The 14743-nt window shown below is 45.6% G+C and overlaps 1 protein-coding gene across 1 annotated transcript in view; it reads right to left on the reverse strand.

The window, feature by feature from the left end:
* Positions 1–14743, reverse strand: part of kremen1 (kringle containing transmembrane protein 1) — a 190948-nt gene that overhangs the window by 57076 nt on the left and 119129 nt on the right. The window contains exons 7-8 of the mRNA XM_085961807.1: positions 11388–11552; positions 11221–11305 (exon numbers count right to left, since the gene is read on the reverse strand). Coding sequence (XP_085817933.1) covers positions 11221–11305; positions 11388–11552 — 250 coding nt within the window. The remainder of the gene's footprint in view (positions 1–11220; positions 11306–11387; positions 11553–14743) is intronic.

The raw sequence follows: 14743 nt of genomic DNA on the forward strand, positions 1-14743 counted from the left end.
AGCTAAGATCTCAGAGGAAGATCAGCCATGATCTCATTGAATGGCGGAGCAGGCTCGAAGGGCCGAATGGCCTACTCCTGTTCCTATCTCTATGTTTCTATGTTTCTAAAACAAGGTTACACTGCAGTAGGAGTAAATTGGCACAGCAGGCAGTGGAAACCAGTTTTCTAACCAATCAGCAGGGGTGACTCATTTGGCTGTAAACAAACAAACTGTATAAAAAGACCAGTCCTAGTGCGAGCAAGCACTGAGTGCGAGTCATCAAAGAGTGCTGTGAGTTTGGGTAAGTGGGGTGTTAGGTGCTCTTTTCAAACTTTAACTCTATGGGTTGTAGTTAATAAGGCCTTTCTGGTGCAGAGTGACTGTTGATAAACCATTTAACTGGTGTAACTAGAGGGACTGATTTAATTTAAATCCAATTAATTAAAGGGGATACTAGCATTTAAAATCGGGCAGAGGGTGTCCATAACTAACAATAAAAAATTTAATTAATTACATAGAATGGAGCAGGTGATGTGTTACTGTTGCGAGATGTGGGAGCCGGTGAACCCCATTGAGGCTTACGGTGATTACGTCTGTGACAAGTGTCTGCTGCTACAGGAACTCCAGCTCCATGCTGATGAGCTGGAGTCTGAGCTTCAGACACTGCGACACATCAGGGAGGGGGAGAAGTACCTGGACTCTGTGTATCAGGAGGTGGTCACACCTATGAAGTTAATTAATTCAGATGTAGCCCATGGTCAGGGACAGGACGGTGTGACTACGAGTGAGGCAGGTACGGGGATCCAGGAGGTAGAGCTGGAGGAGCCGCAGCCCTTGCTCTTGCGCAACAGGTTCGAGGGGGGCCATTCAAGAGGGGGGAGTAAATAGAAATGTTGTAGTGGTAGGGGATAGTATTATTAGGCTGTGTTGCCTACCCGGTGCCAGGGTTAAGGACATCTCCTCTGGGCTGGAAAGAAACTTGCAGTGGGAGGGGGTGGATCCAGTTGTCGTGGTCCATGTTGGTACAAATGACGTAGATAGGACTAGGAAGCCGGTTCTGTTAAAGGAGTATGAGCAGCTAGGGGTCAAATTAAAAAACAGAACCTCAAGGGTAATAATCTCTGGATTATTACCTGAGCCACGAGCGAATTTGGCTAGGACAAATAAAATTAGAGAGTTAAATGCGTGGCTCAAAGACTGGTGTGGGAGAAATGGGTTTTGCTTCCTGGGACACTGGCACCACTACTGGGGCAGGAGGGAGCTGTTCTGTTGGGAGGGGCTTCACTTGGCCAGTGCTGGGACTAGAGTCCTGGCGGATCATATAACTAGGGCTGTAGAGAGGGCTTTAAAACTAACTAGTGGGGGGTGGAGGTTCCTAGAGAGCAAATAATAAAAATGACAACAGAGAAGGTCATAGACTTAGGTAGCAGTGGGGAAATTAAAAACCAGAGCGTGTCAGGAAGGGGCAGAAGGTATAGAGTAAAAAGTAAAGTAATAAAAATAGCAAAAGCAACAACTAATTTTCACAAAACATATTTGAAAGTTCTCTATCTGAATGCACGTAGCATTCGTAACAAAATAGACGAGTTAATGGCACAAATAACTACATATGGGTATGATCTTGTGGCCATTACAGAAACATGGCTGCAGGGTGACAATGCCTGAGAATTAAACATACCAGGTTATTTAACGATCAGGAAGGACAGGCAGGAAGGAAGGGGAGGTGGGGTGGCTATGTTAATAAAGGAAGGAATCACTGTAATACAGAGAAATGATATTGGGTCAAAAGATCAGGATAATGAAACAGTTTGGGTGGAGGTAAGGAATAATAAGGGGAAAAAAACACTAGTGGGCGTAGTCTATAGGCCTCCGAACAGTTGCAACTCTGTTGGACGGAGTATCAATCAGGAAATAGTTGAGGCTTGCAATAAGGGAACATCTATAATTATGGGGGATTTTAACTATCATATTAATTGGACAAATCAAATTGGGCAGGGCAGCCTTGAGGATGAGTTCATTGAGTGTATTAGGGATGGGTTTCTTGAGCAGTATGTAACTGAACCGACCAGGGGGCAAGCAACCTTAGATCTGGTCCTGTGTAACGAGACAGGATTAATTAACAATGTCCTAGTAAAGGATCCCCTTGGAATGAGTGACCATAACATGGTTGAATTCCATATTCAATTAGAGGGTGAGAAAGTTGGATCTCAAACAAGCGTGCTAAGCTTGAATAAAGGAGACTATGTATGAGAGCGGAATTCACTAGACTGCATTAAGAAAATAGATTAAAGGGTAAGACGATACATGATCAGTGGTGTACATTTAAGGAGTTATTTTACAACTTCCAAAAAAAATATATTCCACTGAGAAGAAAAGGGTGTAAAAGAAAAGACAGCCATCCATGGCTAAGTAAAGAAATTAAGGATAGTATTCGACTAAAAACAAGGGCATATAAGGTAGCCAAATCTATTTGAAGAAAAGAGGATTTGGAAAACTTTAAAAGACAGCAAAAAATAACAAAAAGATTGATTAAGAAATGGAAGATAGATTATGAAAATAAATGAGCAAAAAATATAAAAACAGATAGTAAGAGTTTTTACAGTTATATAAAAAGAAAAAGGGTGGCTAAAGTAAATGTTGGTCCCTTAGAGGATGAGACCGGGAAACTAATGGTGGGAAATATGGAGATGGCAAAAACACTGAACGAATATTTTGTATCAGTCTTTACAGTAAAGGACACTAAGAATATCCCAACACTGGACAAACAGGGGGCTATAGGGGGGGAGGAGCTAAACACGATCAAAATCACTAAGGAAGTGTGTGGTGTATGTGCCTTTAAAGAGCCCCAGGTGTGCGTAATGCTGGTAATTGCCACTTGGGCTATATAAGCCTGTGTATTGTGTATATCCTTTAGAAACCCCCCCCCAGACTTGCTTAGTAAATACCTATGAACCAACTCCCGTCTTCAATGTCTTTATCTACACACGGACACTACAGTGGCGACGAAGTGGAAACGGACTTACCTGCAATTCGGCAGCACCTCAAGGACATCGATTCCTCCAGCGTCCAGAAGACTCAAGGAAGTAAGAGAAACTGTGGTTTCACCAGCTGACCAAGCTGGTGACAGATACTGCACTAATCCTTCCTGGGCATCAGGCTGGAGCTCCAGCGGCGGGCTCTACAGCTGAGACAGGCAGCGAAATCGGAGGCAAGCAATAACGGACTGGGAGGGTGCACTCGAGAGACGGCCGGCGCGGCAAGCAGGTCAGCGTTTAGACCTCCGTCGGGAACGAGTCTCCAACATTGAATAAACGGAAACCACAGTAAAACAGCGTTGTTATCGGTAACATCGGCGGGAAAGCGCGGGAAGCGCCATATCGTTGCTACAGAGAAAAAAAAAGCGCGGGAAGCGCCATATCTTTTCTGAAATGCCTAAATCTATTAATATTGAGGCTTTTGATGGCGAAATAGAAGATTGGACCACATACGTGGAAAGAGTAGAGGTTTATTGCACTGCAAATGGAATAACAGATGAAAAAAAAGCTTCAGTACTTCTGAACTTAATGGGCGCGAAGACATACGGGCTGTTACGAAATTTAATCACTCCAACCAAACCAAATAACAAGACTTTTAAAGAAATTGTTGATACCCTGCAGGAGCATTTAAACCCAACACCGCTGCTGATAGCGGAACGATTCAAATTCTTCAAGAGAAATCAACACAAGAATGAAAGTAACGCTGATTACCTAACCGAATTAAGAAATCTATCAAAATACTGCAGGACTATCGGATTATCTTCGAGACAAATTTGTTTGCGGTCTCTTAAGTGAAGGAACATAAAAAAGGCTGCTTTCTGAAAAAGATTTAACATTGGACAAAGCTTTCAGTATGGCTGTATCATACGAAGCAGCAGCAAAAGGAGCTGCAGAGATACAACAAGAGACACAGGACTTCGGCACCCATAAAATGACACAGGAGTTCGGAAGATGTTATCGCTGCGGCAGATCCACCCATAACCAGAGGGACTGCTGGTTCAAGGGCAAAGCATGCACGCAGTGTGGTAAGATTGGACACATTGCACGGGTATGCCAATCTGGACAAAATAAATCCACTGACAGAAAACAAAAAATCAATAAAGAAAAGTACAGGAAGGTACAAATGATGACGGACAATAGCTCCGAAGACCAGAATAGCGATAGCGACTCCGGAAGCAAGAGACTAAGCTGTCTCAAATTACATAATGTACTTGCCAAAGAGGATTACCAAACCATTTGGGTTACCCTCACAATAGCAGGGTCCCCAGTTAAAATGGAGCTAGATACAGGATCAGCTCTAACCGTAATAAATCGAAGAGATTACGAGAGGCTATTTTCGCATATACCTCTAAAAGACACATCCATTATCTTAAAAACATATACGGGGCAGAAAGTCTACCCCAAAGGAAAAATAAGGGTGCCTGTGGTATACAATGGCAAAGAAATACAAAAGTTGTATTTATACATTCTACAAGATGGTGGTCCACCGTTGTTGGGACGTGAATGGATAAGGAAGATACGTTTAGACTGGCACTCCATTCAGGCACTGACGGTGACCAGTAAGGAAAAAAACAATGATGACATCATACCTGAACGATTAAAAGACATCTTGGCCAATGCCAAAGAAGTGTTTCAAGAGAAACTAGGAACCTTGAAAGGCATCACCGCCTCAATAAAAGTGGAAGATACAGCAATTCCAAAAATTTTTAAGGCAAGACCGGTGCCATACGCAATACGTCCGGCAGTCAAGGCAGAGCTGAAGAATTTGGAAAAGGCAGGCGTATTATCCAAAATAGATTGGAGCGAATGGGCAACACCCATCGTTCCAGTCATCAAAAAAACATTGAAAAATAACTCTGAGGAACAGAAAAAAATTCGCATCTGTGGGGACTTTAAGGTGACTGTAAACCCGGTCCTTCACACGGTACAGTATCCTCTTCCGAGGATAGAAGATATTTTCGCCTCACTATCCGGAGGGAAACGTTTCACAAAAATTGACTTGGCACAGGCATATCTACAGATGGAGGTTGAGGAGACCTCTAAAAAGTATCTCACAATAAACACACACAAAGGCCTGTACCAGTACAATCGACTGGTTTTTGGAATAGCATCAGCTCCAGCTATCTGGCAAAGAGCTATGGAGCAAGTCCTGCAAGGGATTCCGGGGACTCAATGCTACCTAGACGACATCCTTATAACAGGAGAAAACGACAACGAGCACCTTGCCAATTTGGAGCAGGTGCTCACTAGGCTGAAAGAACGGGGCCTACGAGCAAATCGCCCCAAGTGCGAATTTTTCCAAAATCAGATATCATATTGTGGCCACATAATTAATAAGGAAGGGTTGCATAAGTCACCTGAAAAAATTGAAGCAGTTATAAAAGCCCCAGCACCTGAAAATGTTTCACAATTAAGGTCATTCCTGGGATTAATAAATTACTATCATAAATTTTTACCGAACTTATCAACTATTCTACACCCTCTTAATGATCTTCTACAGACAGGAGTGATTTGGAAATGGAACGAAGACTGTAAACGTGCCTTCCATAAATGTAAAGACTTAATCACATCCGAGAAAATTTTGGCTCATTACAACCCATCACTACCAATCAGACTAGCGTGCGATGCATCCCCTTACGGCATAGGAGCGGTATTGTCCCATAGATTCCCTGATGGCTCGGAACGGCCGATAGCTTTTGCGTCACGCTCATTGAACTCAGCTGAGCGTAACTATGCCCAGATAGACAGGGAAGCACTCAGCCTGGTATGGGGAGTGAAGAAATTCAACCATTACCTACACGGACAAAAATTTACCTTGCTGACTGACCATCAACCCCTCATCTCCATATTCAACCCTAAAAAAGGTGTCCCCATTATGACAGTACAAAGACTACAGAGGTGGTCCCTTTTTCTAGGGGCACACCAATACAACATTGAATACAAAGGGTCAAAACAGCATGGGAATGCTGACGGTTTATCACGCCTACCGTTGCCAACGATAGAAGAGGCACCTACAGTTGACCCAGTAGAGATATTCCACTCTACCATAGTGGAATGTCTACCGGTGACAAATTCTGCCATTGAAAGGGAGACAAGAAATGACCCTACTCTCTCACGGGTCTACGATTTAGCAGTGAAGGGATGGCCAGCACATGGCAAACCACTGTTGCCAGCATTCTCGCAAAGAAGAGAACAGCTGTCAGTGTGCCGAGGAACCTTGATGTGTGGATCCAGAGTGGTGATTCCACCCAAACTCCAGGATAAAGTGCTAAAGGAGCTTCACGAGGGGCATCTGGGTGGAGTGAAAATGAAGAACCTAGCTAGGGCGTTTGTATGGTGGCCAGGTATCGATGGAGACATCGAAGACATGACCAAGAGCTGCCTAGGATGCCAGAAGGTCCAAAATGCTCCGCCACAGGCCCCTCTACATCCATGGGAGTGGCCCTCATCTCCCTGGCAAAGGGTGCACATCGACTTTGCTGGTCCATTTATGGACTCAATGTTCTTAATCGCAGTTGATGCACACTCCAAGTGGCCGGAGGTAATAAAGATGTCCTCCACCACCACGGAAAAAACCATCACAGTATTAAGGACCATATTTGCCAGGAATGGGCTGCCGGAGCAGATATGTTCTGATAATGGACCGCAATTTGTGTCCGAAGAATTCAGAAAGTTCTTAAAGAACAATGGGGTAAAGCACTACACGTCCGCCCCATACCATCCCGCCACCAATGGATTGGCTGAAAGGTTTGTCCAGACCTTCAAGAAGGCCATCAAGGCCATGGGTAATGAAGACATAAAACTTCAGCACAAGGTGGATAACTTCTTATTTGCATATAGGAATGCAACGCATATGGTTACTAACCAAACTCCCGCCATGATGTTCTACAATAGAAACCTAAGATGCCGGCTGGATTTGGTCAAGCCCAACATCCGAAGGGACGTGGAGAACCGGCAGTTTCAGGGCATGAATGAAAGGCCAACTAGGGCCTTCCAGATAGGCCAACCGGTTTTGGCCCGGGACTACCGTACCGAGAAATGGCAGCCTGGAACTATCTGCACACGATTAGGACCACTGATGTATACCATGGACATCGGAGACAGCATAATAAGGCGCCATGCTGACCAAATCATCAAGTCATCCGAAAAGGGACAACCTACACCACCACTCTATACATCTAACGATGAAGTAGAGATACCCATATCTACCTCCGATCCGGTGATACCGGAGCCCGATGAACCCGACACTGGCCTTCAAGCCGAATCAGCCTTGCCAGAAGAACCTACTACACCACCAGAAACTACTACACCCCCGAGGCGTTATCCGGACCGAGTCAGGAAGCCTCCTGAGAGACTGACTTATAATTAATTAATACAGCAATGTATATTATTTTGCATATAACATGTAATTAATAATTACTTAAAATATGATGTACTAGTTAGCTAGAAGGGGAGGAATTGTGGTGTATGTGCCTTTAAAGAGTCCCAGGTGTGCGTAATGCCGGTAATTGCCACTTGGGCTATATAAGCCTGTGTATTGTGTATATCCTTTAGAAACCCCCCCCCCAGACTTGCTTAGTAAATGTCTTTATCTACACACGGACACTACAAAGTGGTACTCAGTAAAGTAATGGGGCTCAAGGCGGATAAATCACCTGGACCTGATGGCTTACATCCTAGGGTCTTGAGGGAAGTGGCGGTAGGGATTGTGGATGCATTGGTAATAATTTTCCAAAACTCCCTGGACTCAGCAAAGGTCCTGGCAGACTGGAAAACTGCTAATGTAACACCCTTATTTAAAAAGGGCAGTAGACAGAAGGCTGGAAACTATAGACCGGTTAGCCTAACATCTATGGTAGGTAAAATTTTGGAGTCCATTATTAAGGAGACAGTAACAGGACATTTGGATAATCATAATTTAATAGGACAAAGTCAGCATGGTTTTATGAAGGGGAAGCCATGTTTAACAAATTTGCTGGAGTTCTTTGAGGAAGTAACATATAGGGTGGATAAAGGGTAACCAGTGGACGTAGTGTATTTAGACTTCCAAAAGGCATTTGACAAGGTGCCACACAAAATATTATTGCTTAAGATAAAAAATCATGGGATTGGGGGTAATATTCTGGCATGGATAGAGGATTGGCTATCTAACAGAAGGCAGAGAGTTGGGATAAATGGTTCATTCTCAGACTGGCAATCAGTAACTAGTGGTGTTCCGCAGGGGTCAGTGCTGGGTCCCCAACTCTTTACAATCTATATTAACGATTTGGAGGAGGGGACCGAGTGTAACATATCAAAGTTTGCAGATGATACTAAGATGGGAGGGAAAGTAGTGAGTGAGGAGGACATAAAAGACCTGCAAGGGGACATAGACAGGCTAAGTAAGTGGGCAGAGATTTGGCAGATGGAATACAATACTGGAAAGTGTGAGGTTATGCACTTTGGCAGGAAAAATCGTAGAGCAAGTTATTATCTTAATGGCAAGAAACTGGAAAGTACTGAAGTACAAAGGGATCTGGGGGTCCTGGTGCACGAAACTCAAAAGGTTAGTATGCAGGTGCAGCAAGTGATTAAGAAGGCCAATGGAATGTTGGCTTTCATTGCTAGGGGGATAGAATATAAAAATAGGGAGGTATTGCTTCAGTTGTACAAGGTATTGGTGAGACCGCACCTGGAATACTGCATACAGTTTTGGTGTCCATACTTAAGAAAAGACATACTTGCTCTCGAGTCAGTACAAAGAAGGTTCACTCGGTTAATCCCGGGGATGAGGGGATGGACATATGAGGAGAGGTTGAGTACATTGGGACTCTACTCATTGGAGTTCAGAAGAATGAGAGGCGATCTTATTGAAACATATAAGATTGTGAAGGGGTTGGATCGGGTGGATGCGTGGAGGATGTTCCCGACGATGGGTGAAACTAGAATTAGGGGGCATAGTCTTAGAATAAGGGGCTGCTCTTTCAAAACTGAGATGAGGAGGAACTACTTCACTCAGAGGGTGGTAGGTCCATGGAATATGCTGCCCCAAAAAGCTGTAGAAGCTACATCATTACATAAATTTAAAACAGAAATAGACAGTTTCCTAGAAGTAAAGGGAATTAAGGGTTACGGGGAGCGGGCAGGAATTTGGACATGAGTCTAGGTTCGGATCGGTCATGGCCCTGTGGGTAGCGGAGCGGGCCCAGGGGCCGTGTAGCCTGATCCTGCTCCTATTTCGTGTGTCTAATTCTGTTAGATTCAGGAGATGGTGCTGTGATAGTAAATTGGCGGTTAGGATCAGATCAGCCATGATCTTATTGAATGGCGGAGCAGGCTCGAGGGGCCGATTGGCCTACTCCTGCTCCTATTTCTTATGTTCTTATACAGGGAACACAGAAAGTTAGCATGCAGGTACAGGAAGCAATTAGGAAGGCAAATGGCATGTTGGTCTTTATTGCAAGGGGGTTGGAGTATAAGAGTAACAAAGTCTTGCTACAATTGTACAGGGCTTTGGTGGGACCACACCTGGAGTACTGTGCACAGTTTTGGTCTCCTTATCTGATGAAGGATATACTTGCCTTAGAGGCGGTGCAACGAAGGTTCACTAGATTGATCCCTGGGATGAGAGGGTGGTCTATGAGGGGAGATTGAGTAGAATGGGCCTATACTCTCTGGAGTTTAGAAGAAGAGACGTGATCTCATTGAAACATAAAAGATTCTGAGGGGGATTGACAAGGTAGATGTTGAGAGGTCGTTTCCCCTGGCTGGAGAGTCTAGAACTAGGGAGCATAGTCTCAGGATAAGGGGTCGGCCATTTAAGACTGAGATGAGGAGGAGTTTCTTCACTCAGAGGGTTGTGAATCTTTGGAATTCTCTAGCCCAAAGGGCTGTGGATGCTCAGTCGTTGAGTATATTCAAGGCTGAGATAGATAGATTTTTGGACTCTAGGGGAATCAAGGGATATGGGGATCTGACGGGAAAGTGGAGTTGAGGTCGAAGATCAGCCATGAACTTATTGAATGGTGGAGCAGGCTCGAGGGGTCGTGTGACCTACTCTTGCACCTAATTCTTATGTTCTTATGTTTTATCGATTCTCCAATAATTGGTATTTAGGTCAATGTGTGGTATTCCGATAATACTTGTACAAAGATATTACAGAGAATGCGGAGTGGTGGTAATTACTGTTTAAGTCCTGCATTGCCACTAGTGGTAACATAGTGCGATTAGACATAAACTGCGTGGTAACACTTGACGAACCATGCACAAACTGGCTCCTCATTTCCCTGTTTATGTAAATAACTTGGATTCTGGAGAATGCCAAATTTTCGGATGACAAGAAAGGGAGCCCAGTAACGATTGCGGATGCAACTAAAAAATTGAGGAGGATTCAGTTTCGTTTATGCAAATAGTAAGCCAGATGGCAGACGAAGTTTAATACTGACAAATGCAAAGTGTTGTCCCTTGGGCATAATAATGCATGAAGTGCGTGCTAAACAAATGGAACAAAACTGGTAGAAGGTGACTCAGAAAGGATCCTGGGTGTAATATTGGATTGTCATTGGTAACGTCTAGACTGGAGGAGTCAATTGACTGTAAGCCACTGACGATCCCAAAACAAGCGCTCTACTCGGAGCTCCGACACGGCAAGAGAGCACCAGGTGGGCAGAGGAAATGCTTCAAGGACACCCTCAAAGCCTCCTTGAAAAAGTGCAACATCCCCACTTGGGAATCCCTGGCCCAAGACGGCACAAAGTGGAGAATAAGCATCCGGGAAGGCGCCGAACTCCTCGAGTCTCTTCGCCGGGAGCAAGCGGAAGCCAAGCGCAAACAGCGGAAGGAGCGCACGTCAACCCAAGCACCCCGCCCACCCGTTCCCTTCAACCACCGTCTGCCCCACCTGTGACAGAGACTGTAGGTCCCACATTGGACTCATCAGTCACCTGAGAACTCATTTTTAGTGTGGAAGCAAGTCATCCTCGGTTCCGAGGGACTGCCTAAGAAGAAGAAGAAGCCACTGATTTACACTCTGTACCAGTTGTAGGGCACCGAGGCTGACTCAGCACAGACTGGGTACCGAGCCTGTCTCCTGGGCTACAGGACTCAATGCGGCACCTCACAGCACTTGTACCAACTGAGCCCCCTGGACAGAAGGGCCCTCATTACATTTACTTGGAACGAAAAGCATCTGCTTTATGATAAAATGAAAGCTGCTCAAACTTACTTTACGGTGAGATGAAGAAGAATCTTTGAAATCATGGCTATCGCCGTCAGTGTTAGCAGGGCTGCCAAGGCGTAGATGGTCCACACTGTAAACAATGGCAGTGATGGTTAGCAGAAAGCAGTGACGGTAAACAGAATGGCACTGGCCGGTGGCTGAGTGGTTCCTACCTGGCATGCTCTGGTTCGACTGGCTGGGACTTGCCGTAATGAAGTAGAGGATCTTTGATGACCGTGCCGCGTTGGTGCCGGGACCGACCCTCTCTGTCATCATATCCGATGTATTCAGACCGTTCTTGCTCACTGGAGGCTGTGAGCGGGGATTGTCTTTAATAGCTGGGGAGATGGTAGCAGTCAGCAGAGGGAGAATTGCAATCCATTTAAACACGCAATAAACGTTCTTTAAACATCTCCTCCGAGAGATTAACTGGAAATAAACCACTTGAAAGCCTTCCCTTCTTCTATCTTGAGTTCCAATTCGCCCTCACAATGGGGCACTTTAAATTCAAACCTTCCTCCCTAACAATCCTTTCAATTACCTCAGTGGAGAGCTGCATTGACCTTTTAGTCATTTCTCAATTATTCTTAAGCTTTATTTTAAAACGGTCTCAAGTCTGTATCATGGATTCAAATGCCAAAGGCTCAAGTCTTTACTGAGGTATAAACTGAAACCTGAAAGGGAAATGCGAAGCGCTACAAAGGGAGATATTTGTACCGTTACCGGGGACTACCTGAGCCTGAGGCTGGTCTTTGTATAGTATGAGGTGTCGGCACGCAGGTCCCGTGTTACACTGCCGGCTGCGGCTGGCCTTCCAGTAACGGGCACTGCTGTGTGCTTACACACCCCGCTGCACACCGCACGGGAGTTATACTCTACACGGTGGAGGAGTGGGGCCTCACACCATTTTGTATTTCCGGAGTCAGATCAGGTCCAGACTAGTGCACATCGGTGGCAGTATAACTGCAGTCTCAATTTCAGTGTTGTATACGGTGAAACATGCCAATTAGAGGCAGGCTGAAACTCCCGCAAGGTGACGTCATGAAGAGAGCGGCGGAAGTGCAGTGAAAACCCCGTTGACACACGGCGGAGCGGAAGCAGACTGAGGACATTTCTGACTCTCTAGGTTCACAAATGAAGATTAGCCGCTTGGTTAAGGTAGTGGGTGGCAGTGACTGTCGAACTGTACTCCAGCAAGAGGTGGTCCCATCAGAGGGAGGGGGGTGGCGGAGAAAGCTTGGTGGAGGTGAAGAGGAAATACTTTCCTTTCTGAGTATCCGCTCGTGTGGTTTCTTCAACTTCGAAGATATTTCGGGATTAGTAATTGGAATGGGTCCAAGACTGTTCAGGTTAGAACAGGTGTATCCTAAGACTGGCTACTGTAGTCAATAGGAGTAGATTACCCCCAGTGTCATTGGTCAAGTTCAAATCGTCCATGATGTGACTAGAATGAGTGAGGTTTTAGCTTGTAAGAGCGGACTGGCAGTGTTTTGATGCATTGCAAACTGCACAGAGATACAGAGAGATAAAAAAGCTGCCCTGCTTGGCGCTTAATGATCTTTTCTTGCAGGTTTTTTCTCCGTTTAGGGATACATTTTAAATCCACACCAATGGGAGTGAAGCCCATTTTTTGAAGTGGCATTCAGTCCAGAGGGACTGCCTTTCATGAAGACACTGAGATCGGGATTCCCCAGTCCATCCTATAGATACACAGGCAGACATTGACCAATCAGGCACTTCAGTCATTTAAAGGCACACTCCAAGGGAGCTGCCAGAAATCAAATTATCTAGTATTTCATTAAATTAAAACAAAATTAAAACAGAAAGTGCTTGAAATGCAGAGAAGGTAGAAACTGTTTTAGTTCTTCTGCTTGGTGGTGGCAGGGGTAATTATTGTTGCAACAGTTTCAAATAATTAAACCACCTTCGATTCCAACAGCAGCACCCGGCCTGACTGGACCGACACCACTTCAACCAACGCGGCTTTGGAAGCATTTACAGAAACACTTCTCATTGATAAAAATGCAGCACATCATTTTCACCAAAGTGGCACCACACAAGATCGCACGATTTACATCATTGAGCCTTTGTGAGTGCACATGTGCGTGCGTGTGTGTGAGTGCATGTGTGTGAGTGTGTGCTTGTCAGTGTGTGTGAGTGAGTGTGTGTGTTTGTGTGTGTGTGTGAGTGTGAGTGTGCATGTGTGTCAGTGCATGCGTCAGTGCGTGTGTGTGAGTGTGTGTGTGGGTGCGTGTGTGAGTGTGAGTGTGAGTGAGTGTGTGTGAGTGAGTGTGTGTGAGTGCTTGTGTATGAGTGTGCGTGTTACAATTTTGTGTGTGTGAGTGCATGTGTGTGAGTGCAAGTGTGTGAGTGCATGCGTGTGAGTGCGTGTGTGTGAGTGCGTGTGTGCGAGTGCGTGAGTGTGTGAGTGTGAGTGCGTGCATGTGTGTGAGTGCATGTCTGTGAGTGTGCTTGTGAGTGTGTGTGAGTGAGTGTGTGTGTTTGTGTGAGTGTGTGTGTGTGAGTGTGAGTGTGCATGTGTGTCAGTGTGTGTGTGTCAGTGTGTGTGTGTCAGTGCATGCGTCAGTGCGTGTGTGTGTGTGTGAGTGCGTGTGTGAGTGTGAGTGAGTGTGTGTGAGTGAGTGTGAGTGCTTGTGTATGAGTGTGCGTGTTACAATTTTGTGTGTGTGTGTGTGCGAGTGTGTGAGTGTGTGTGTGAGTGCATGTTTGTGAGCGTGTGTGTGTGAGTGTGTGTGTTCGAGTGGGTGCGTGTGTGTGAGTGCATGTGTGTGAGTGTGTTTGTGTGAGTGTGCATGTGTGAGTGTGTGTGTGTGTGAGTGTGTATGAGTGCATGTGTGTGAGTGTGTGTGATTGCATGTGTGTGAGTGTGTGTGAGTGCGTGTGAGTGCATGTGTGTGAGTGTGTGTGTAGGTCACGTGTGTGAGTGCATTTGTGTGAGTGTGCGTGTGTGAGTGCAAGTGTGTGCATGTGTGTGTGTGAGTGCGTGTTTGTGAGTGCATGTGTGTGAGTGTGTGTGTGAGTGCGTGTGTGAGTGCATGTGTAGTTCGTGTGTGTGAGTGCATTTGTGTGAGTGCGTGTGTGAGTGTGTGTGTGAGTACATGTGTGTGCGTGTGTGTGTGAGTGCGTGTGTGAACGTGTGTGTGAGTGCGTGTGTGTGTGCATGTCTGTGAGTGTGTGTGTGAGTGTGTGTGTGAGTGCGTGTGTCAGTGCGTGTGTGAGTGCGTGTTTGTGTGAGTGCTTGAGTGCGTGTGTGTGTGTGTGTGTGTGTGAGTGTGTGTGTCTGAGTGTGTGTGTGTGTGTGTGTGTGTGTGTGTGTTACAAGTGTGTGTGTGTGAGTGCGTCTTTGTGAGTGTGTGTGTTGGAGTGGGTGCATGTGTGTGAGTGTGTTTGAGTGCGAGGGTGTGAGTGTGTGTGATTGCGTGTGAGCGAGTGCGTGTGTGTGTGTGAGTGCATGTGTGAGTGTGAGTGTGTGACTGTGTGTGAGTTTGTGTGTGTGAGTGCGTGCATG

The sequence above is a fragment of the Somniosus microcephalus genome, chromosome 19 (assembly GCF_052327205.1).
Source record: "Somniosus microcephalus isolate GS21.2 chromosome 19, FLI_Smic_1.0, whole genome shotgun sequence".
Taxonomy (NCBI): Eukaryota; Metazoa; Chordata; class Chondrichthyes; order Squaliformes; family Somniosidae; genus Somniosus; species Somniosus microcephalus.